The sequence below is a fragment of the Vidua macroura genome, chromosome 2 (genome assembly GCF_024509145.1).
Source record: "Vidua macroura isolate BioBank_ID:100142 chromosome 2, ASM2450914v1, whole genome shotgun sequence".
Lineage (NCBI taxonomy): Eukaryota > Metazoa > Chordata > Aves > Passeriformes > Viduidae > Vidua > Vidua macroura.
In genome coordinates, this window is record NC_071572.1 from 83,622,072 (window position 1) to 83,647,411 (window position 25,340).

Below are 25,340 nucleotides of genomic sequence, written 5' to 3' on the forward strand. Positions count from 1 at the left end.
TAAAATTGGGAGCTTTACAGCTTCAGAACATATTTACAATTCATCTCACATGAAGTTTCAATTGCAACTTCAAAAATTTAGATACACATTTTAAGGGTAAACCTTGGTGTCTTGTTATTCAAAACAATTTCTGTAGAAAAAGAAAAGCCAAAAGACAAAAATGTGAAGACCAATGATTTGAATGACACATAACACTTTATTTGCAGGTAGTGCAGAACTCCTCCTTACAGCTGACTTATTCCTATAACTAAACCCAGGATATAACTCCAGAAGCAATAAAAGAAATGTTCAGAACAAACAATGTCAAAATGTTGAGAGTTCACAAAGCAAAAGTCGTAGCCTACGGTCATTTGTTAGGGGTATTTCAAGTGATTTTGCAACAGTTTCTTCCTCTTAACAGATTGTCCAACTCCAAAAATGCAAGCTAAGCCATAAAGATGAAAATTAGCAGAGGAAGTCAAACAGCAGGAAATCTTTTTTTAAATGGAATAGCATTTCAAAATACTTAAACCAGTAACTTTTAACATTAAGAATTTGGCATCTTTGTGCCTCACAGCTGATGAAGTGGTGCAAAGAGCTGGGAAAAGAGCCAATGTAGTACAATTGATGGAGAGCTTTTGCTCTGTTAACAGGTTACAGCCCTTTTGGATTTCACACAATAAAAGGAAGCCTATCCCAAGTTCCAGTCCCTCTACCAGCTATTAAGAACACAATCCACACTAATTAGAAACCAAAGGTCAGCAATTTCTACCCAACCCAAGATGGATGGTCAGGCAGGAGAAGTCCCGCAATAGTTATCCGGTACACTCGCCCCATGTGAGTAAAACTCGGCAGTGAACACAAAGTTACTGGCAGAAAAGCCTATCACCTTTTCCATAAAGCAAACCTACATCTGCATCCTTACTACTCCTACTGCTGTGTCTCTCTCCTTGTCCTGGAGATCATTCCTATGAACCAAAACCAACCTCCAGCTGCAACTGGGAGCAGACAGACAAGGACCACAAGCCAAACACCAGAGTAAAAAGTATGCTAAAAAACACTATTTAAGAAATCAGAACTGTATTTCACTTTTCTTTTTGGTCAGAATAGATCTAAATGTATCAAGTTAAAGATACACCTGTAACTTAATATTGACTGAAGTTCAGAGTGCATCTAGCTGTGTAAGTAAATCTGAGGCTCCTAAATAGAAAAATTGAAAGACTTTCACAAGAAAATTTGCTCAACTAATGGTGCCAAGTCAAACATAAACACTGATTTTTAACACTTGAAAAGGATGAGAGACAAACAGCTACTTTTTCTACTTCCTTGTTTCTTGAGGATCACTTCCATTTAATATAAGCCAAACCTCAAAGTCTGACTTCTTACTCATGCCCCAGTTGTTCTCAGATACCAAGGATGAAACTCAACTGACCAAACACAGGCCAAATCAGAGTTAGCCAGCTGCCTGCAGGTTAAAATGAAAAAAGGAAGGTGATGTCTAACTCAGGGTGAGAACAACTGTGTCATGGAAAAGCCTGAATTTTCACCACAGACTAACAGCACTTCATGGCTAACCAGGTATTGGTCTGAAGACCAGCAAAGCACGTATCACCAGCAGACAACAAATGGTCTTCTGGTCTACTTCAGCCTTCAAAAAACCACTCATAAAACCAAACAAACAAAAAAAACCCCCCAAAACTAAAATTATGGGGAGAATAGAAAAAAGGAGAAACAATGCTTCTCTCATGCATCCATGGAGAACTTCACTTCCCTCCCTGCACACCCAGCAGTAACACTGGAGTTTGTATGCTCCTCAAAAACTGCCCTCAGGACAGAAGATCTTGTGAGTGAATGTCTAGATGACTCAATACACTACAAGCACAGCAGAAAAGCATTTCCTATGTTTCAACAGCACCAGATATTAAGAGCAAAAGTTAGAAAACTTCAGTGGTTTTAGCTGGGACTTGTTTCATCTGTACCTTGGCTCCCTTCCACCTTCAGGTTTAGTCCACATCTGACATACTGAGACATACCAGCATTATCTAGTTCCAAGAACATAGCCTTTAGCCATTAAGTTGGCAAAACTGCACTGAGTTAATCTGTCTCCTCATCAGCCAGGACAGGAGCACTGCGTGTTAAGAAAGGCTCTCTGAAGCAGCACAGCATATCCTTTAATCCCCTGCCTCCATGCAGAGGGCTGCCTTGTCCTGCCTGAGCACAGCCCATCTAACCAAGCCTGGTTTCACTCTGCCAGAAGGATCCCATGTGCTCAGGAGGCTGCAGGCTCAGCGTGGGCAAGGGCAGTGACTGTGGTCACACATGTAGCCTCCATCCTCTTACAGAGAGACTGGATCAACCTCCCCATTGGATCCATGCAGCAGAACACTGCCAACAGGTACAACAAACAGTTGCTAGAAAGTGCAGTCAGAACTGCTGCAAAGCAGCTGCTTTGACAGGCCTGAATTAATACCTAAATTAACGACTGAGAGCACAGCCTCTTTACAATACATTAATTGAATGGTTAAATACTTCAGTTCATAAACACACACACACATTTCATTTATTGGGCATACTGCCAATTGGAGATTAAAAAACAAAAAGAGAGAAAGACCCCTGGGGTATGCAAATCCATCATGTATCTCTGGCAGAACTGTCTCCCAAGAATGCTCTACCAAATTTTTAATAGAAGTGTTGTCTAAAAAGACATGCCTTGTAAGCAAGCAAAATAGAATGGTATTCATCCATACTGTAAATGCATAATGTCATCCTCCTACAGTTAAGAAAGTGACCCAGGGTTTGGTGTTTTTTTGTTGTTTGGTTTTGGTATTTCCAAGTATTTCAAAGATGCTAAATAACTGAATCACTAAATTAATGTAAGGGCAGTACACTACACAACACTCGGACAATTTTTTAAAGGAAGTCTTGAAAGGACTCCACTGCAATTCATGCTAGAAAATCCTCAAATGCTACAGTGTTTCAGCAGAGACCATCATCACCAAGGGTTTATAGAAAAGAAGATGCATTTAACAGCATGTTACTATAAAAACAGACTGGGTGAATTTTTAACTTGGGACCATCATCAAGGCTGCATTCTCTCATCTCTCCTCTTTGTTACTGGTGTTGCATTCATTGTAACAAAGAGCAGAGAGAGAGACATTTTAGGCACAGTGTGCCCTAAACATTAGGATTTGGATTTCTACCAAAGTGGGACTCTTGAGATTATGCCTACACAGCAGTCGCTAGCACAACTGCTGCTCAGCTTTAAAGACTTGGCTTCACTGGTTTTGAAGAAGTCCTTAGTTAACAGTTCCTAAGTCAGGCAAGTCTGCTGCACAACAGGCTTGAGAAACCAGATAAAAGTTGAATCAGCCACTGCTGAGTTTCCAGTAGAAAAGATGAAGCTTGACAGCTCTGAGTGAACAAAAAGAGATCTGCTAACAGCAAGTATGGAGTCCTACCTTTGCAATTTAATGGAAAAAATAATAACAGTATCCTCCTCTGATTAGCATCTCAGTCCCCCACAGCTGCAGGGGAGGAAGCTGTGCTCTGACCTCTGCACCAGCTTACTAAAATGGTTTCCTTCCCAGCTTCAACTTACCTGCATGACAGACTAATAAAAGCAACAAGGTCTTCTGCAGTGGTCTCCTGGCCACACAAAGTATTTTGCTGCCCGCGACGTTATTCAAGCAATGGTCATGACTAATGTCAGACACTTCATGTTTACAGACTACCAAACGCTGAAAAATCTTCACAAGCCAAGTGTGGTGGAAATCCACCACAGAATGTAACTCAAGAAGGCAAAGGCTGAGGACCTTTTCCATGTGAAAACCTGTTTGACGTGTAACTATGAGATATTAAATCACACAATCCAGCTTCCCAGGCATTTCCACTACTTTTCACCCTGCAATGTCACTATACAGCTTACTCTTCTTGCAGTTCTTTTAAAATTCAGTAGGAGGTGCACTCTGCCTGCTCCCCTGATCAGCCATTGAACCAGGACATATAAGTGGGAAATCTGAATTTTATCAGAAGAGCAGCAAATCCACTGCAGACACATTTTGCTACCTGGAGCGTATCACAGGTGCTTCTTCGTTACATTTCAGGGAATAGGTACATGAGCAGAAGCCCCACACTCCAGAAATAAACTTAGCATGTGCCCCTGTCAACACTCCTTTCTGATAAATCCATGTCCTTGCAGTGTTTTCAGCTTGATAAAAATTTCTAGAACACCATCTCCTTGCTGAGTAGTAAATACTGCTGTAGACTTACACTCCCAAGCACCTTTCACTAACCAAGTACCACATAAAACCAAATTCTATTCAGAGACATACGGAAGTCAAGCAAATGGCACAAGCAGGGGCTTTCAAACTGCTTTTCCCATACCTTTAATGTACCAAATGATCACAGCAGTTATTTTGAATCTCTGTGTATGAACTATCTTAAATGACATGGAAGTAACTCGCCAAGATTTAGAAAACAAAATCTTCTCACACAGATTAAAGAGGCAAATGTGCTCTGCTCAGTACTGGAGCTCCTTCAGCTAGTTTGCTGCCATCTTTTTCATACAAGATTGTGAAACACAGTAGAGCTTGAGTCTTGGAAACAGCAACTCTGAGCTGCTGATGTTGCTGCCACAAGCATGTCAAATAATTTTAATTGATTGCCTCCTTGCTGTCACAGTCCATGCATAGTGTGCTTCTGCTACCTTCAATAAAAAATTATGAACCAACCAGCAGGTGACAAGCTCAAGCAGAGATACTTAGCCTTTTCCACAATGAACAACTAAGCTGTGGAAATCCTTGCTCTAAGATGCTACAGACAAAAAGCCAGAATGTGTTTAAAAGTGAAGAATTCAAGTTCATGGAAGAGAAATAGAAGAACAGTTATTAAATATGGAAAGTTAACCTCCAGCTCAGGAAGATTTTAAATGGCAAATACTTGGATCCTGGGAGGTAGTGCTGTGGGAGTGCATAATAAACTGTTCCATTTTGTGTCTCCTTTCTTCAATATCTTCCCTTGGCCACTGTCAGAGACTGGATTTTGAGCTGCAATCTAACCCACTGTATCTGCCCTAATGCTGTCATATATCTGCAATAGATTGGTTCAAAAATAATACTTATTCTTCACGTCCTATTAACAATGGAACTTATTTTCTAATAGAGATAGGAATTGGCATCCCCCAAGCAAGGAAGTATTTTAGCCAAACTGAACCATTTCAGAAATAAGCACTGTGCTAATCCAGGGTAGATAATGCAAGCCATGTTATGGAGCTCCTTAGTGCCTGGGTGAGCACGTTCCTACACTGCCTGTTCAACACAGGTGGTACCATATAATTTACTTCAGAATCTGAAGTACATTACACTTCAGTTCTTTATTAACATGGTTTTAGGAAGCCAGTGCTACTATTCCCATTTTCCGAATGCACCTCATCAGAAGTTTCCTCAATTTAGATTTTAAAAAGGTGAAGAAAAAAAATGCCTATTGTCTTTATGTTTTAATGCCTTAATGAAGACAATAGACTTATGACCCTCACTACTCACCTAATGGGCAGAGAATGTTTATTTAGATAGATGGTATTGGAAGAATATAAGCACATATTGGCTATGCTATCTCACCATGAAGAACTTTAAGCTGCTTACGTTAACATTCAAGACATCAAAACATCAAAACATGAAAACATGAGCCAGAAACATAAGTTTTCTAATTTATAGCGAAATTTGTAGCCAATGTTCCTTAAAATTTTCGGGTAATCAATTGAAAAGTTTTTAAAAGAAAATGAGAAGCCCCCTTGGCACAAGTTTCTTGGACAAATGCTTATGTACAACTGATGATCACTGACATCTCTGTGACAGTTCAAATAATGTAAGGCACACTGATACTGTTCTCCTCGCTCTGCGTGGGAAGGGATAGCCCTCCTGGACATTCAAAAGGAGCAATATCATCCTGCTTTAAGAGAAACACCTTTTTTTTCCATCTTTCTTTGGTTGATGACTCAAACAGAAAGAATGTGCCAGACGAAAATAAAATCTCCCTGACTAACATGCTTTACATCTAGCCTAAAGGTACAATTTCCAAGAGCAAGCGCCTTGCTGTCTAAGCCAGGACTTTAAGCCTCTTTTGATTAGTAGACTTGTAAACATTTTTCAGAAGGAGGTGGCATCCACACCATGCCTCTGAGTTTACTGAAGTAAGTCTTCTTACACAGTCTCCCTGAAGGAAGTCCCGAAAAATCTTACAGGAGCTGAGGCCACAGATGGAAAACCACAGGTGAGCCCTTCTGATTTCTCACCTGATAGGAAATCCTAAATTGGTCACCAATAAGAACAAATTATTTCTCCAAGGAGTCTTGTTTGCAAAGGCAGGAGACTGTCAGCAGGGAGCTGACACACTGTTTTACATTTGATTAATCTGGGAAAGTCTGGGTAAGAGACAGACAGGGGAAAGGCTTCATCTCAGTAGCACATTCACAAGCCACCAACCATAAGAATTCTTGCAGTCAGGCAGTTTCTTCCCCCTTTTGTTTTTTTTTAGAACATTTTGCATCGTAAGCTACATCTTACCAAAGTGAGTCATTAGTGAGATACAATCTCCAAAACACACTGACTTAATGTAGCTGAGCTGGTGGCAGCAAAGACCTAAGATACAAATGTATTTTCAAGACAGAGCTTAAAAGATATGCTGATTTTCAAAAATGAAGACTCCTAATTGTTAAAGAAGATTTATTGCATGTAAATACAGGACTCGTCCAGAGACAGATCAGCTACTCCTGCTCTCTCCAGCCACCCAGGCCAGCAGATTTACAGAACTTCAGACTTACCTCCAGCCTCTGCTGGCAGGTGCTACCATTTTCTCAGAGTACTGCCTATACTTTTACTAAGAGGGCTTTTGCTACAGTATTGTGACTTAACGACTTTACAAAAAAAAAAAAAAAAAAAACACCAACAAGTAATAAAGAAATAATAAACTCACTTATTTTATACTCTGCTTGAATAATGACTTCTGTAGCTATGGAAGAGTGATTAACATGCACTGCATAATAAGGTTCTTCATTGCCCTCCAGTCGACTTGCCCTTTTTCTTAATGAAGTCACTAAACCCAAACTGAGACCTTTTCAGCAGAGTGAGCCCAGCTCCTAAGAGACACATTCACTTTAGCCTTTACTTGCACCAGGCTTACCTCTATACAGACAGAGGTGAGACGATGCAATTTTTTGTCCAACTTTTCTGGGAAACAAGAACTGACGCCATAGACCTACCTTCTCAAACAAGACAAATTAATAATTTTGGATGGCTGGATGCTGCTTCTATGTATTCATGAGGCACAACTTAACTCAAAGGAGTGTCCCATACAAAACAGCAACAGCACTGGATAGTCAAACTGCTTTTGCTTGTATGGCAAGTTTCTGTTGGATAAATAGGTCAAGTAACTACACCTTTATCTAATACCTTCTGCATTAGTGGCCTAAAGAGCAGGGGCATAGACGGAGACCCTCCTTCCACCTCCATTCCCCTCTTGCTTTTCTAAGCCATGTGTGAAAGATGTTCCCAGCATACCCTCCATGGCTGCAGCCTGCTTTCCTTCAATTTAGACTCTTCCCTGGTGGAAGAGGCACCAAGCTCCATCTCTCCTGAAGAACTACAATGCTGGCTGCAGGCTCCCTCAACCTTTAATTACATTAAGTTGACCTTTTCAACCAACACACCTTTCCTCCTAACTACTTGTCAAGCACCAGCACAGAAGCGAGACAACTTTTAAATTGCTGGAATAAAAGTCACTTATTTCAGAGCAGATTCTACATGAATGACCCCCAATGTTACCACCTCATCCAGTCTTTCCCCACTAAACACAAAACTTAAAATAATAACGTAATTGAACAATTTGTTTGTGTTTTCTGAAGGGAAAAGAAGATGAAAATATTCTATGAACCATTAATATGGCATAAACTAGTCAGGAGTTCTTCTGGTTCATCCTTTCCACTGCATTTGTTTAAATGTGGCAACTGCGAAATGTAAAAATATTAAATATGGTGGAGAAACAGAACTGAAAAAAAAAAATCACAAAAACCAAGAAAGAAAGAACACAAAAGGCCATGTCTGATTCTAGTGAGATGCATTAGAGCCTGTCTTCTGGATTTCACAGGGAGAAGGCAACCAGTCAAAATGAACTGCTGACTAATGAACACCAAGCACCTCAAATGTTCCTAAAGTATTTTGATATGTCTCCTACCACGGGGACTGGAAGTTTCCACCACAGGATACTAAAAGAGTCCCGATTTAGACTTTTCTAGTCATAGTGGTCTAGAGTGAAACTGACTGAATTAAAGAGGACTTAAAAAACATGGATGCTCAAACAGCTGCCACTGCACATAACAGGTGTTGCAATCAGCTTTTGGAGGGAAATGAACGAGCCAGCTCATAATGGGGAGAGAAATGTGGTGCTTCAACTTTAAGTTCTTATTGAGTGTGTTGTTGTCACCTTATTACTGGACAACAACAGGGACAAATTGGGAACTTCAGCATGTTTCTACCTCATATACACATCAAGCTGTGTATAACATATGTGCACAACCACCTTAAGTCCAGCCTACAGAGTTAGTAGTATGGGTGCTTCTCTATAAAGAGTTGCCTTATTTTCTAACTCTAAGTCAAATATTGCAGTCAGGCAATAATTGCTTACTGGAATAATCACATCCTGATGCTGATTTCCAGGGAGGCACTGCCTGCTGAATAGCCAGTGGATATTTGCATGCAGGCAGCACGTTGACTTCAAGAGACAAAACATATTGTAGTAAAGCAACATTTCAAGTATTCTTCCACTCAGGATTGTTGCATCCTGGGTTGGTTCAATTAGGGGTTTTAATAATTTAGTTAGCCCGTTCTGTGTACCCCCATTTTCCCCTCACAATGGTCTGCTCCAGGTTGTCTGCCATTGGAGCTTTCCCATGTCAGTCTTGTGGCCACCCCTTGTTCATTCCTGAAACTTCTGTGCCAGTCACCCCATCCCTGTATTCCTATTTGTCCCAGAACCCTGTACACGTATCTGTTGTGTTCCCATAGGCTGCCGTGGTCCACGTCACCCCCCCCGTTGCCTGTCCCCACTGGGCGAGGGGGGCTTCCGCCCCTGTGTGCCCGCCCCCTATATAACCCCACGCTTCCTTTGTCTCGCTGCCATCTTGACCACGCACGCACTAGGAGCAGATGCTGCCCTCCATCACGGCGGCCACATGGGAATAAAAGTTCTCCAGCCACGCAGGACAAGGTGTGCCTCCTTCGTCCCTTTACCTCCTCCCAGCGTCAGCCACAGAACGCGGCAAACCCACGCGGAGGCTCAACCCCAGAGCTCCGCACACACGCGGCAACCCCGGTCCAACCAAGAGGCAGCGCCATTAGCCGGCCTCCAGAGCCGCCCGGGACCGGAGAGAAGAACGCAACGCCGCACTGGATGAGATCCAGCTGGTGTCAGGTAGAATGTTTAGACAGCATGTAGGTGCTCCATTTCATTAGAGGTCTAATCAAATTTCTAAATGCTAGAACAAATTACTATTTCCACACCTCTAATCAGCAGTGAGGGTGTTTTACTGAGAGGAATGTCAATCAGCTCAGAGGGGACTGTTTTTTATTTTTTTAGTTAATAGGCATAATTACTTTAAAACAGATTTAGAACCATATGGCCAAAACCCCTCCAGATACATTTAGACAATAATGTAACTATATTCCCTTTACCACATGCTACAGCAGGAGATATTAAACATATTTACAAGCACGTGCTATTAAATTAGGTTCAACATTGTTAAGACACTGTCTTATTAAACAGTTTTTAACTGCAGAATTCATATGGAGGAGAGAACATATGCTAGCTTTCAATTGTTTTGTTAGCATCAGCCAAAGCAAATCCAATGCAATAATAAACTGCCCAGAGACAAATAAATGATGATTTTGAATAAACAGCTGTGTACTGCTCTAGAATGATTTACACCAAGACAGCTTGTATTCCTTCACTGTCATGAACATGACTTTGTTTTTACTGAGGTTATGTGTAATTGCTCAGCAGCATGAATTTTTCATTTGAAAATGTTAAGTGAAGAGTCATTCTTGCAACCATTCCTCCTTTCTAAGGAACAATTTTAATCCATCCTATAAAGTGTCAAATGACTCTGAAGGAATTTACATTTCTCTCCAGTTTAATGACAAAACTAATTTGAAATTTAATATCCTTTAAAACAGATACACAATTATGCATTTTGATTCCAAACTGCAGTAATTGAGACATACTGACTGTATTTGTGACTTTACTGCTCATTCCGAATAGATGAAAACCTGATTTTCAAGTTACCTTTTACTTTTCTTCCAAATGTCTTTTGCACTTGCAGAGGTAACAGAGATCTATGACTCCAAAGAATTCTCATGAATGCAATTCCTCCTGGCTTTCCGACATGTTAACCTAACATTAGTGTATGTTGGAAGACTTAAACCTCAAGCCAAAGGGTGCTCCACACGCTGACCACAACATATTCCCTCGTGATAGAGACTTACTACTTCTGTTCCAGCCTACTCTCAACACATGGAGCCAGGAATGCTTCATATTCCACTCTATAACTATTTTTTACCAACTGATCCCCTGAGGAAGGGGACTACAGGTAGCTTCACACTATTACCAAGTTCAAAAGGTTGGAAGCTGGGCTCAGAATCCATTACAAATCCATTGCTAGTCTAACAAAACAAGATGCTTACCTTAGGAGTAACATGAGAATCATTAACAACAACAACAGGTGTTTAATCAGCAGGTTGTATCTGTTTATTTATCTTACCCTAATTCAGGTAACCAGGGACATTCAGGAAAGAATTAATATATCTTGCTAGATTTAGGTTAAGAGCACTGACTTCTGTCTTTTACCCTGAGCACCATCACTTACATCCAGTTCAGCTTCTCCCTAACTTAAATCCATGACTACCACAAAGATTATGCCCACAAGAAAAAAGCCTATGCTTCAAAACACCCTCCTCTCAATTTAATAAAGATGGGAGAATGAAGATATCTGAATAAATAAATGGTTGATATGGTCTGTAACAGGAACAAAATAGTTTTTCAGCTTCATAAACACATAATATTGTCTACCATCTCTACCAGTATTTTGGCCCAAGTGATAGTTATCTAATGTCTGATATGCAAGAAGCATCCTATAATAAAAATTTGAAACTAGTAATTAAGAGAGACATTTAAAATTAATACCCCTTGATCATGCCTCCCCTATTATCAGTAACACTGGTCTGCCAAGGATGGCATACCAAGAATTGCATAGAATTTCTTGAACTATCTGTAATATATTTCATGGACAGACTGATAGGCAAACAATCAGAAAATAATTATTTGTGGAGAGTATCCCTACCTCCCTGTAAGGGCATTTCACAATTTGACTCATCTGCATTACGTTCCCTATAGCTTCTACTGAAAGCACAAAGACTACCAGGCTGGGCTGCAGAGACAACAATGGGGAGCACCTCTGCATACAAACAGGAACACCTGCAAAGAACAGAGAAATTAAACAGCATAAATTATTTCCATACAGGTTTTTCCAAAGATGATGAGGCGCAATTTCTCATTAACTGAGGTCTCCCTCCTGAGAATTCAAATTTATTTTCTACTGAAAATGCCCCATTTCCCCCCGGTCCATCCTGACCCACTTAGACAAAAGCCAATACTCAGCCCGGACACGCAAACTGTGCTTGAGATCCCCCATTATTCTTCCACCCTGTAAATGGAAATCTGATAATAAAATCTCCAGACCCCAGCTATGCACAGCCAGGGGAGAATTACACCACTATCTTCTCTCTCTCAAACCTCCCTAGCCAGAAAAAAACGGTTCAAATAAAGAACTAAATGACTATTAGCAGCTCCCTCACCAATGTGGGAGAGAGGAAAAACCAAGGATGCTTAATGAACCGTATTATTTTTTTCAGATTTCAAAACACTGCCATTTAAAGAGGTGGGAGATTTGAAACCCTAATTAAGTAATATGCATAAATGTAAAGCAAATGTTCACAGAATCCACATCTCCAAACCACAGCCTGTGATTTGCCTAATGCAATGCTCCACTCCCAGAAGTAAGTCTTAGCAGAAGACAACCTCCACACTTGGCTAACCCACTCGCAACACTAAACCTCAAAGTTTCTTTTGAAGAAAATCCTCCTGCCCACTTTCTTTCCTTTCTCACCTCCATTCTCTCCTTGTAATTCAGGAAAGACTGTGTTTTTGCTTTTGTTTTTTCTTTTTTTTTTTTTTTTTAATAGAATGACTATTTTAAATGAGCATGGTTGCTACGAGGCCACTTCTTACAGCTTTTCATTGCAAAACAGCGTCGTTCACCAGAGGTTCATTTCACTCATGCCACTCTCATTACAGGTCTAATGAAAATTTAATAGTTCTGCCATCTCATTTTCAGACAGTAAAACTAGGAAGACACAAGGAAATTTCTTTACAGCAGTTTTTAAGGCAAAAGTAGAAGAACCCAGGCAGCCTTAGGACCAGCATACATGTGCAAAGAGCAATATCACCCTTTGGTTTCAGCACACAAAGATTCTACACAGGGGATGGGAGAACAATCAGTTAAATGGATAATATTCTGAAAAGATACAAATTATTGAAACACTCGTGAGGATGGGGAAGGAAAAAAAACAGTCCGCTCTGGATTTCACTGCATTTATTTCACAGGAAATAACCTTGTTGTTAGTTTGTTGGGAGTTTTTTTTTTATCAAATCTTTCAAGAAAAATTAAGATTGAATTATGAAAGTGAGGGGCCTGTTGCTGTCAATTTTAACTGCCCTAAAAAGTTTGGTTTGTTGCTCTTGGTTTATATCTTTCCATTTTTGGATCCTAAAAATCCCATCTTGTCCCCCCAGCTGCACATGCAGGATTAGTTGGAGGAGTGACCTGAGCTGATTTCACCATGTTTCACCAGTGCTCCAGGGAACTGGAAGACACAAACACTGAAGGCAGACACAATGTTTTACCCAACAGAATGTTGCTAAAATTAGAACCAATGCAAACAGAGTTGATTTTCATTATAGACTTTGCAAATAATTTTGAGAACTCCTTCAGGAAGAAACACATTGGAGATTTAAAGCCATCTAGGCAGCTTCTCACACCCTCCACAATGTGAAGAGAGATTATTAGTAAGAGGCATCAAACTATAGAAGACATAATTTGATTTTACAAATTAAGATTCTCTGTGACAGCCAAGGTTTGTTGATGAGATTTCCAAAGCCAACTAGACTATGCAACACAACAAGAAACAAAAAAAAAAAAAAAAAAAAAAAGTGCTGCATTGTGGAAAACCCAGGGTGTTTTCCAAGCAAAGGCATAGCAACTTTCATTTGCTCGTGCTCAGAATAGATTGAACCAGGTTGACTTCCCTCAAAATAGCTGAGATATCCTTGAAAGGCCTCTTGATTTTTATAGTGCAAGTAACAGCATCTCCATGCATCTTCATGACTCATGGTGACACATATTTTAGCCTACACAGGCTTATGAGACCTGACATTAAACTATTTATGGTTCACTTTGGGCTACTTTCTTACTCACCTACACAGAAGAATAAGAATAATGTGAATGAAAGTGTGTCTTTTTTTTTTTTTTTAATTTTTTGGATATGACCTCAACTCCCTGAGCCTAGGCTAGTGCTATTGTAAGCATGGCATCATTTAATGACATTCACACATTTTTCTGTATTAAAAGAGGGTGCTTTTTTTAGCAGCATCAGACCTAGAACAAACTCTTCAAGATCCTTGTACCTGTGGACACTTCAGTTTTCCAGCCTAAATGATTTATGACCATATTCCATCCATCTACTCTGGAGCTAATTTCTCCTCACTTGCTCTTACCATGAGATGTATTTATAGACACTGATCATATCTTCTCTCAGCCTTTGTTTCTGCTGAATTAAAAAAACAAACTTTTTAAGTTTCCTTCTGCAAAATCAGTACACCCTTTCTCCCAGCACCCAGCCAGCTCCCCTTTGTGCCTGTTTAATTAGGGTTTATGCTTCCCAGCTTCCCTCCTCTTCAACACCACAGCCCTGCAGGGTGACAGTAAGGTGCTGGTCCCCATGCATCGACATCCTTCTCCCTGCTCCTTCCAAGAAGCTGCTCTTATTTAAAGTGATCAGCAGCAAACAGCCAAGCCTGTAACTCTCACATTTCATACCACTGGATTTCACACCACTTCAACTATGCCTGTGCTCAAGATCTCCCAGCTCTCCATGAAATGTCCCTCTCTCCCTGGATCAACAATATTTATCACTTGTATTGTCCTCTCAGCACAGTGACTTCTCCTTTCAGCGTGGCCCAACATAATTCCCATTCTCATCAGTTCCCAATCACTGTAATTAACAGTAACAGAAAAATAGACAAACTATGTCAGATCAAAGGTCCCTCCTGCCCAGTAACCTGTCACTGCCAGGGGAGAATAGGATACATGTAACAGCAAGGAAAGCATACAGAAACTATACTGAGAGGTGTTGCTGTTTCATATTTACATGTGTTGCTTAATTTTTCTGTTATGAATTTGCACAAATAGTTTTCAAACCCAGTTAAAGTTTTTGATATATAGAACATTTGATGTTAGTAAATATAAACAATTAATTTGCATTGACTTGCAGTGTCAAGTTTAACCTTTGATGTTACTTCAGATGTTTAATTACTACAGTGGGGTTTTAGTTCATTCAAAGCTTTTGGAAGAGGACACACTAGCAGCTGTCTTATCAATAGAAGACCACTACATTAGCCTAGTATGGCCTGCTTCTGGTGTTATCCTGTCATACATGTATTTTTCATATTTGTACAGTATTGAGAGTTGTACTAAAGAAGGAGACAGGCATGGGAGGATAAGGAGCAAATTATGTCCATCATTTTAATGGGTATTTCCCCTCTTACAGGGTCACCCTGATTAGGTAGGTCTATAAATACCAGGAAAAGTCCTGGATATAATATGCTTTTATGCTGCAATCCAGCACAGACACTGGCTCAAGCCAGGAGGGTCAGCTAAGTTGGGTCCAGTTCCACTTTGCCAACACTGAAGGTTGCTTTTAAACCATACTCCCCCATCACCCACCTGGCCACTGCCCTTCTATCTCCCTCACTGAAATCTAACACAAACCAAATCCTGGAACCACGTTTATACTTTTCCATCCTACCAACTTGTATGTACACATAAAAGACCATTTTACTTCACACACTTTGCAATTTGCAACCAAGCTTGAACAGCTGGCAAATCCTCCCTGTTCCTACATTTCCTGACATATCAGGATTTTTCCATCCCCTGAAGACATTTACTTATTCCTAAAAGCCTTCCAGAAGCAGTTATTTATCCAAAGAAATACTGAGCTCTGCCTATATAATATGCTCTTCTTTCTTGCTTGGGATATTGATTTTGTTTAGGCAGGAGGGCCATGGGTTTCCATCAGGGTCCAGGAAAACACCCTGGAGCTCCCCTGCCAGAGACTCCCCCACATGTTGCATTTTCAAAGGAGAGAGCTGGAACTGTCCTGGTTACTAAAGTGACAGCAACTCTCAGCCACCTCTAGGAAAGACTTGGCAACAGCAACAGCACTCCTATGCCCTGTTAAGCACTTTTCCCTACTGGTATGCCACAGTTTTGTTATGAAGGCTGACCATCCATCCCATGAACCAGAGCTACTCCACTTGTTTTGGTCATGCTTCCATTTATTTTAAAATGATTAAAAGCATTAGCCTTGGTTGTCTGTCCAACAAGCTCACTCACCAAACCCAAGACAGCATCACCTATTACTGGTTGTCTTTTTTTTTTTTTCTCCTAAACCAAATAACGATGCAGTTGTTGTATGACTGTCTACGCCCTTCTGATTAGCAACAATTCTTCTGCAAGTAGATCTGATTATCTAAAGAGTGCCATAACAATAAACTCAACTGAAATTGTATCCTTTAAATACGAGAAACCTTCTTCATAGGCAAATTCAACCCATGAATCCTTAGCAAGATTCTCAGTGCTGCCCTCATAGAACTTTCCATAATAAACTATAACTTTGATTAATCTGAAATTGGATGAAGCATAAAGTGCTGCATCTAGCTTTTCTTGATTCCCAGCTGAAAGAGAAACTTACCTTCGCCCATGAGAATCCAAAACCTGCTAGACTATTTCAAATTTCATTATATGCCACTGAGTTGAAAGCTTGTTTTGCCCCTTATGATTTTGACAACAGCTCTACCTAAACTGTGAGCATTCAAATGACTTCACATAAAGACTTAAAACGGAGGAGGGAAGAAGAGGTTCAACATTTTACAAGGCCAATCATTTTTTCCAGTATATTATCACATGAACATTAAGAAAAAAACCCAATACCATCAAAAGAACACATGAGGCAGCACTTATCTGAAGATTATTACTCCTCGAGAGTCAGGTCAAATTTACATCTCGCTTCTATCAAGTGTTTTGTTTTGTTTTTTTCCTCATGTCTTCTATTTACATGCTTCCCAATGAGGTGCAAAAGGTTAAAATTTACAGTGATTTTTATTACACCAACTTTTAAATAATGACAGATGTAGTCAGAAGCTTTGCACTTCTGTTTTTATTGTCCAGCCTCCAACAGAGATGGAACGATATCCCAGTACCACTACTGAAAGCACAGAACACCTATGCTTCAAGTGGGTTTCATGGGCTGTCACTCAGGCTCTTTATTCTTCCCCAATTCTGTATGGTTGAATGACCATAGCCAAAGCAGAGCAGCACTAAGTTGCCTTCTTCAACAGACCCAACTGGGTTCCTGTGTTTCACCATCATCCCTAAACTACTTTAAAATAAAATAAAAATACAACAATAAATCAAATCCGGCAAGTTTCTCGTTACCAGGAAAGTACCATCTAACCCTGTCCCCACCTCCTACCTCCCACTGATATTAAAGAGGTATACAAAAAAAGTCCTACCCAGCAGGATGGGAATACAGCTTCAAAAAAATTCAGTAACTTAAATTTAATTTTAGATCTACAAGTGCTGCCAAGCACCACTTTATTTGTCAACAAAACATTTTGATTATTTGGCAGAACAAAGCAAGCTCCCTCCCTGCTTGTTCTACAGACATATTTGGCACTGGTTAATTTGTATGTCTTCAGACATATGTCAAGTCTGAAGCTGTTTCAGGCTTTAACCCCGCAGAACTTCTCTGTTTTAAGTACTTGTTTTTCTTAAAGTGGGAACAGCAGCAAGCTAAAGCCAAGAAGAGATTTGGTCCTGCAATGAAATGGTTAAAAATCAGACTCTGCTGATGTGTGCTTCTCTGATCCATTACATTTCTCGAAAGCTGAGCTAAGAGCTGAGCACCAAGTATCAACTGTAATATGATCCAAGAGTTTATGGAAAAAATAACTGCACATACCAAGCATGCACATTTAATAAGATTTTGTTTCCATTAAAATATTCAAGAAACACAATTTTTAAGATCTGCTTCTCTCTCTGACCGATTTTTAACGTTTCTCCTCCCCCTCCCCTAAATACACACCTCCTTTCCAAAAACCAAACCCAAAAAAAAAAAAAAAAAAAAAGGGAAGAAAGAAAAAAGCAGTCCTACTGCAGGGAAGAGAGGCTTGAAAAACAACTTTGATTGGCACTTGGCCTGACCCACAGAGGAAGAAAAACAGTTTTTGGACAAAGAGCGCAAATATTTGAGCTCATTGACTTATAGGCTTTCTTAGCATTTGCAAGAACCAACCTGGAGCAAAATGTGTTGGGAGAGACTGAATTAAAATAAAACCAAAACCGGCATAGCATTCATCTCGGACGCTCGGAGACTCGGCGCATTTGAACAGCTCAGCAATTTTAATTCATTTGCACTGGACAAACAAAAAGCACCTCCACTAATGCTCCCGTGAGGCAGATGTCGGGAGCAGGGGGTGCAGCCACCGCACCCCTCCGGGGGCACGGGGGATCCGCAGGGAAGCGGCCGGGCACTGCGGGGATGTGGCTCGGCGGACTGGCAATTCTTTGCTGCTTTTCTTACATTCTTAAAGCTCTGCTCTCGGATCCCCCCCCCCCGCACAAAGACTTGACGGAGATCGTGGTGATGAATTTCGCCGGTGGAATACGTGGATAATAAACTTTACGAGCGCGGCTGGGCCCCAGGTCAAGTCCCCCCAACGCCGAGTGCTCCCCAAACCCTCGGGATGCAGAGGGGCAGCCCGGGACAAGCCTGGGCAAGTGACAGCCGTCCCAAGGGGCACGGGGGGGGGGATGGGGTCGCGGGACTTGGCACCCCTCGGCTCCCCCTGGATTCCACTCGCCCTGCTCCCCTCTGCTACCCCCACCTCACAGTCCCCAGGCACTCGGCTCCTGGAAAGCCCCCACCCCACTGCCTCCCTCCATCCCTCCGCCCCACCGCTGCCCTACTGCCCATTTCCCCTCACGCCACTGCCGCCGTACGTGTCCCACCCCGCCAAGTCTCTGTCCCACTGCCCCTCGCTCCTCCAATCCCTCCACAAACCTCTCCCGCAGCTCCCGCCGCCTCTGCGCGGGCGCCCCCCGATACCTGTCTCGGCACCTTCCGGCAATTGCCGCACACCCGGTACTGCCCGGCGGCGGCGGCGGCGCTGCCCACGGGTCCGGAGCCGAGGCGGTTCATGGTGGCGGGGATGGCGGGGATGGCGGCGACGGCCGGGCGGGACGGGGAGGCCCAGGACGCTCCGCGCCGCTCAGCTGCCCGCGCCGCCGGCCGCCCCCATCCCCGGCCGCGGCCCCAGCGCCCGCTCCGCGCCACCGCCCCCCGCGCACACCCCCACGGGCCCCGCCAATCCGCGCCGTCCGCCCCGCCCACCGCCGCCGCCGCCGGCCAATCGCGGCGGGCCGCCCGCCGCCGGCCAATGGGCAGCGCCCGCTCCGGCTCCCATCTCCGGGCAGCCTGCGAGAGGGGGCGGGGCTAGGGGCGTGGCCGGCGCAGTGGAGGGGCGTGGCCGACGGCGTCTCTGGGCAGCCTTGGGCAGAGAGGGGCGGGGGCGGCGCCTCGGCGCGTGCTTCCCGCTGGCCAATAGGGCGGGAGCCATGCAAAGCAGGCGCAGAGGCCACGCCCCCAGGGCCCGGTTCCGCGGGGCCGCCCCCGCTCCCCCCGCAGCTCCCGTGTGTGGGGCGGCGCGGTGACCGAGCGCCGGCCTCCGCTCCCCACCGCCTGCCCGCCGAGCCCCGCGGCCGGAGCCAGGCCCCGGCCATCGCCGTCCTCTCGTCTCCAGATAGCCCGGTTCCCGGGACGGGGGGCGAGCTGCTCTCGCTGCCAGAGCGGCGGGCTGCACATGCAGGGACACGACTGCGCCGCTGCCAGGCGGAGCAGGATGAGCTGTTTCTTCTGGGAGAGGCTGGGAGCACGCATGCGAGAGTCTGTGTGTGTGTGTGTGTGTGTGTGTGTGTGTGTGTGTGTGTGTGTTTGCCTCAGGTCGCCGGGATTGTTAGGGATGATGAGTCAGGTTTTCTAGGCTCCATGCTAATGCACGGAGATGGAGTGTATAATTAGGACAGAGGCAAATCTATTATCTGCAGGAGAGCTGGGGTATGAACGTCTTTTTTTTTTTTTGCATCGCGGCATCGCTGTAGTTTCCCTTGCCTGCGTGCTCTTTAGCTTTGAAGTGCGCACAGAGGAGCTTCAGCATAGGTAGTCCCACCGACATCAATAAAAGTTCATTAAATGTCGAGCGTTATATAACTCATGTTTTGAAAGATGATGATATAGAAGGATTTTATTTTTAATTTTAATGGGAACAGAATGCTATTACTCTGCAGAATTTCTAAGCAGATTAGGGATGTTACATTGTTTTCAAGGTTTCTCTCGGAGAAAGAATTTTAAGTCAGCTGCTTGAGAACTCTGATTTGCTTTGCCTGGGAATACTTTCTATTTTTGCAAAATGAAGGGTTGTATAATTTAGTCAACTGGCTCGCTAAAAAGGACACAATGTAATTAGTAATTTACATACCTTAAAGGAGACTGATTGAACCAAATCTGTCTTTGAGAACTACCGAAAAGTTTCTCAGATCAGACTTTGCCACCATAAGTAAAGTCACATCCACAGAAACATTCTCCTCCATCCTGTCTTTCCCCTGCTATCCATTTGAAAAGGGATCTTTTCCTCAGGCAGAGCAGCCTTCAACAGACGGACACTCTGTGGACGCCACTGTTGGGAATGCATCCAAATGTTACACTCACAGGCAGCCATACAAAATGCTTGGAGAGGAATACATGGAAGGGGGTTGGGTTTTTTTTTTTTTTTTTTTCCATGTTTTGGGCTTTTCTTTCCCCAAACAGTGTACTAGAAATGGCATCCCAACATGAGAAAACAGTTTGTTTGCCTTAGTGCAGGTACTTGCTGTGCCACGTCTGAATCCCACACACTGCAGCATGGAGCTATTTAAACCAGGGGAGAATGGTAGCCAAACAGGTTAGTTTTCATCATGTAATCTGAATGTAATGCTAAAATCTAAGTAAACTACGTGAATGATGTAAACAGCCTTTTATTTCTTGCTGAACTTCATTATAATGTTGTCTGAAATAGGAATTTTTAAAATAAGCAGTAAAGGATCAGTGTTATTAAGCCACAAGCAGAGGGGAGTTTAACAGCAAATGACTCGAAGTGATCTTATTTGAGCTGAAGAGTAAAGTGTCTGGTTCAAAACTCTAACCCACTGGCAATGATGGTAGCAGATATGTTTGAAAAAGGTAAGAGAAGGTAAGAGAAAGATTTTGGCTGAGTTACTCGGAATATTTAAGATCAGAACATTTGCAAATACTCAGATTTCAGTAATAGCATCCATTCATTTATTTTACATCCACAGTGGCTAGTAGACATGACTAAACATTCTTAGAAACCTAGTTGGGTCCCATTCCCCTGCTGAAATTATTTCTGCCTTAAGTGACAACTTCAGATCTTCAGCATACTCTATTAAACCCAGGAAAAATTTCCATTAACCAGGTGTGAAAGTTAGGTTGACTTGTAGGAAAGTTTAAAATTAAAGAAATTTGGTATCTAGTCTGTTCTGCCACAAACATCTTGTGAAAGAAGCCAGGACATGCATGCCTAGATGCTTAAGTATTTGGTTGACTAACCCTTAATTAAACAAGAAGCACTTAAGTACCTTTGTGGCTCCCAGTCTTGCCTTTCAGTACTTTAGCATCTGAGAAATGTCAAGAGAAATATAAACTTTGAAAGTGTTTCATTGTTTTTGGAAACAATACAGCAAATAGAAGAAGTTGCCTAAAACCCTTTTTTTGCTTTCAACAAAAATTCTATTGGATTTATTTTCCCCCTCTGCAATTTTTTTTAATAAAGAGTTTTAATGCTAATAGAGATCAGATATATACTTAACAGGGCCAATGCTTACCCAGTATCAGTCTTAGAAAATTAGTGTATAGACTAGAGACAATATGATGATTTTCAAAACACCTGAACTCTTTTAGATGTTGTATTTGGAAATGAACTGCTGGGCTCTGTGTGACAATGCTCCTGTAAAATGCCAGTTTTGTGCTCTGTTTACAGCATCATGGAGTCCTGCTGCCTGCAAAGGCTTGTGCATGTGGGCCTGATTTTGAGCTCTTGGATTACTCCATTTCGAGTTAAACATGTGCATAAGTTCTCCAGAATAAAAGCCTGTCTTTGTATAAGCTGGTTTCTTGGTGAACATACCCACATTCTTGAAAGTTCTCCTTGTAAGCTTACTGCTCAAACAAAGTATGTAAAAATATCCAGTGCTCCCTTCACAATTGTCTGGGAGTTTTTATGATTCAACTGTACAACACCTGCCATCCACTGCTGTGGATTTCCTTCAGGTTTTGCCCAGCTACTGAGACATAAAGGAAAGCAGAATGCTGAAATTAAGAGGTACTTGAGTTACAAGCAGCATGGCATCTTGATCTGCCCAGGAATTTTACCGAGATTGTCAGTTCTGTAAACCTGATCAGTTGTCTCTTCTGAGGTCACCTAGATAGGCTGTAAACTATTTCTGTGTAAGGGTAAGGTGGAGATTTTTTTTTAATCTTGATGATATGGAGCATAGCGGCTTGAGACCATCACATCCTTGCTGGGATAGATTTGCACAAGTGGTTACTGGTTTAAACAGATTTTTAATCATCAATGATCATAACTTTTGCAAAGTTTAAAAAACAAACACTGTGATGAAACAACAAGGCAGGAACAAATTTCCAAAGGAAGTAAGGATTACTCTGCCTCCTGAAATCATCAGATGCATTTTTGGCAGACACATTGCAGCCAGGAATGGACTGCTGCCTTTGCCATAGGAATGGCTGAGATGTGATGGCCTTTGCTAGAAGGTCAGATTTCTCCTAATGCCTTGTGTGGCCTTCAAGTTAACATTGTTCAACCAGATTGGCTGAGAGACACAGGTGCATCCAAACACTGGGCTGCCTTCATCCCACAGAGCATATACTCATGCTGTGTTATAGCAGTGTGATACCAGCTTTGAACTCCTGCTGAGGCTGCAGTATTTCCACCTGGAATTTGGTCAAAATGCATCTCCACTGTCTTCCAGAGAGCATCAACACCCAACAACCATCTGCTGCACAACCATTCTGTAAGGGAGCACAGAACAATACTTTTTTCAAGCACACACTTTTTTCAAGAGCAATAAGAAGATTATCTGTAGATTGACTGCGCTGATCATATTGTGTGTCCCAAAGCAATCAGCCTGGTGGCAATGTGCTGTGCAGGTGCTATGGGATGCTCACAAAATCTACATGACCCTTCCCGAAATTATGCACCTACTCTACAAGTGTGCAGTGCTTTTGTTGTTCATACATTATTGAACAGCTTGATGCTTCCTGAAAAGGCTAGATTGACAAGATCAAGTGCTGTAAAATTGAACTCGTTATGCAGTGGAAACATTTGTTATTCATAGGCATCCAGCAGCTTGGAGAGAGAGGACAGGAGTGGGCAGCTGCCATGCAACAGCTCTGACTGGATTGCTGCAAGACTAGAAATCCCGTATGAAATTAAAGATCCTCAAGTTTTGCCCAGAAGCAGGAAGAGAGAGCATACCTGAGCACCCAGCTGTGGAGCCTTACCCAGCTCCCTGACTGCCACGGTGAAGTGCTATGATTAAATGAGCTGATTGACACATGTCATATGCCTTACATTTCATCACTCCATGAGTCACTCAGTAAAGCCATACTGAACACGTATACACAGGCAAATAGATGTAGTTTCTTCAGGCCAAAAATACAGCCCATTGACATTATGTCAAATGAGTGATAGCCCTACCTTCATTATCATAATTTTTGTTGCATATCCTAATATCATTTGCACAGCCTTTATATTATGTTGTTAGGGAAAGGAAGAGCAACAGGTAAACTTTGTGGCCTGAGTGATGTTATGCACACTCTGACACTATAAAATGTCTTCCCATCCTTATTATTACACATCCTAATAATTGTGTGAGACAGGGAGATGTGATAGTTTGTGGAATTCTTCCTTGAGGGTGGTGGTATGCACCTTTTCATTTGCAGGGTTTAAACCCTAACTAGATAAAGCACTTGAAATTATGTTTATCATAAGAAACAATTATGGCCTGGCCCAGGAAAGCTGAGCTCAGTGACCTAATAGGCCTTTTTAATATCTGATTTCTTTGACAGAAAACATTAAATCACTATCCAACCAAGAAACCTTTTCTCTCTCTCTTCATGTTCTTCTGTGGTTTGCATGATAATTCACTAAATGTATTTTAACATGTTGTTTACTTCAATTCAGCCTTCTGAGACCACACTGGCCAGTGCTGCAAGCCCATAAATAGGGATCATCTGGAAAAAAAATATTTTATGCTTCAAGTTAAAGTTGGAAATGTTTAATCCTGTAGAATTTTTGGGAGCGATACAGAAGGTAAAAGTATTAAATGAAAAAAAATGTATCTGAAAATCAGGACAAAGGCAGCCCGGTCTAACTCTCTGCAAAAGGAGAATTGCAAGTAATCCCTTGTAATGTATTCCTATTAATATTGATGGTAGTTCTACAAAACAGATTTAATGACAGCAGCAAGGCTACCTGTGGGGACAGAAAATGCTCTCCCCTCCAGGACTGGAGGTGGAGTTCATGGGGCAGTCAGGGATGCCTGGGGACAGGCAGAACAGAATGTGGAGCAGGGACAAGTCTGGGTCTCAGCACTGGCTGCACAGCCGCAAGGAAAGGCACCAGTTCCAGCACTGGTAAGGATGTGCCCGAGGTTTTGTCCCTCTCCTAAACATGTGTGCCTGTATCAAAGCTGCAGTTGTGACATCTCTGTGAGATATAAGTGTCCTCTGGCACTGTGGACCAGTGGCAAGATTTCCTCAAGAAGACAGAAATGCTGCTGGCCTTCGGGTGGAAAGTGAGAGCTCCTGCCTTGGCTCCCAGCTACAATGTGTATCACTGAAGAGCACAGCCTAACCACACCTGTGTAGATCAGGCTGGGTAAAATACCTCAAGCTTTCCTTTTGTAGCCAGGATGCCATGAGGCCAGGAGTTCAAAAGCCAAGGAGCCAGAAGAGGGCAAGCAGGAGGCGCCTGGCTAGGGAAGAGAACTGGAACCTGGGGTTTTGCTGTCTGTTTCCTCCCACTGCTTTGGCTCAGTTTTGTGCCTGGCCAATGCAAAACAGACAAATGTCTTTCTCTGATTGAAAAACTGTAGTGTTTCTCAAGCAGCAGAACTTGTCTGTTTGTATTTTGCAAATGAAATACTTGCTACAGCATAATGTCACATTAAGGATGGAGCCGATAAGTGAAATTTGCTTCTTGTATTCACTGGCAAAGTTATGGCTTTCATTATTTTCAAATACAAAATACAAATACAAAAAAACAAATACAAAACTTAGCAGCTTGTGGGATATGGCACATAATTTAGTTCCATTTCTCATTGAAACCCATGAGATATGAACATAAATATGTTGGAAGATCAGGCTAAATTATGGCAGAGTTTTATTCCTTGTTTTTAGACAAAGAAGAGCTGAAATGCTGAAAAATATGACTCTGTTATGGACTTGGCTTATTTTTATTTAAAACATGATTTTACCCTATTTCATTATTTTTCCAGTGGTTACACCCTGAAAAACCAGAGTGTCAGTGCAAGTGGGATTTTCTCAGAAGATACCACACTTAGAAGCAATTAGGCGTGTGAGTGGAGGCAGTTAGCACATGGGATCTTCCCCAGCAAAATCAGCAAAGCGCTGAAGGCTTGTTTGCATGGTGTGTTTTCTTCTTTCATTCATCTCTGTCTGGATGCTGGGGACGTTCTTGGACAGGAGACGTGTTGAGATTCAGCCTTAAAGAAAGCCCCCTGCAGGGGAGTTGGCTGACTGAATCAGCAGCACAATTTGCCGAGC

The 25,340-nt window shown here is 42.3% G+C and overlaps 1 protein-coding gene across 2 annotated transcripts in view; it reads right to left on the reverse strand.

The window, feature by feature from the left end:
• Positions 1-18,657, reverse strand: part of SESN3 (sestrin 3) — a 38,309-nt gene extending 19,652 nt beyond the window's left edge. For both annotated transcript variants that reach the window (XM_054003241.1, XM_054003233.1), the window contains exon 1: positions 18,528-18,657. In XM_054003241.1, the coding sequence (XP_053859216.1) occupies positions 18,528-18,620 (93 nt within the window). In that variant the 5' untranslated portion in view covers positions 18,621-18,657. The remainder of the gene's footprint in view (positions 1-18,527) is intronic.
• Between the last annotated feature and the right edge of the window lie 6,683 nt (positions 18,658-25,340).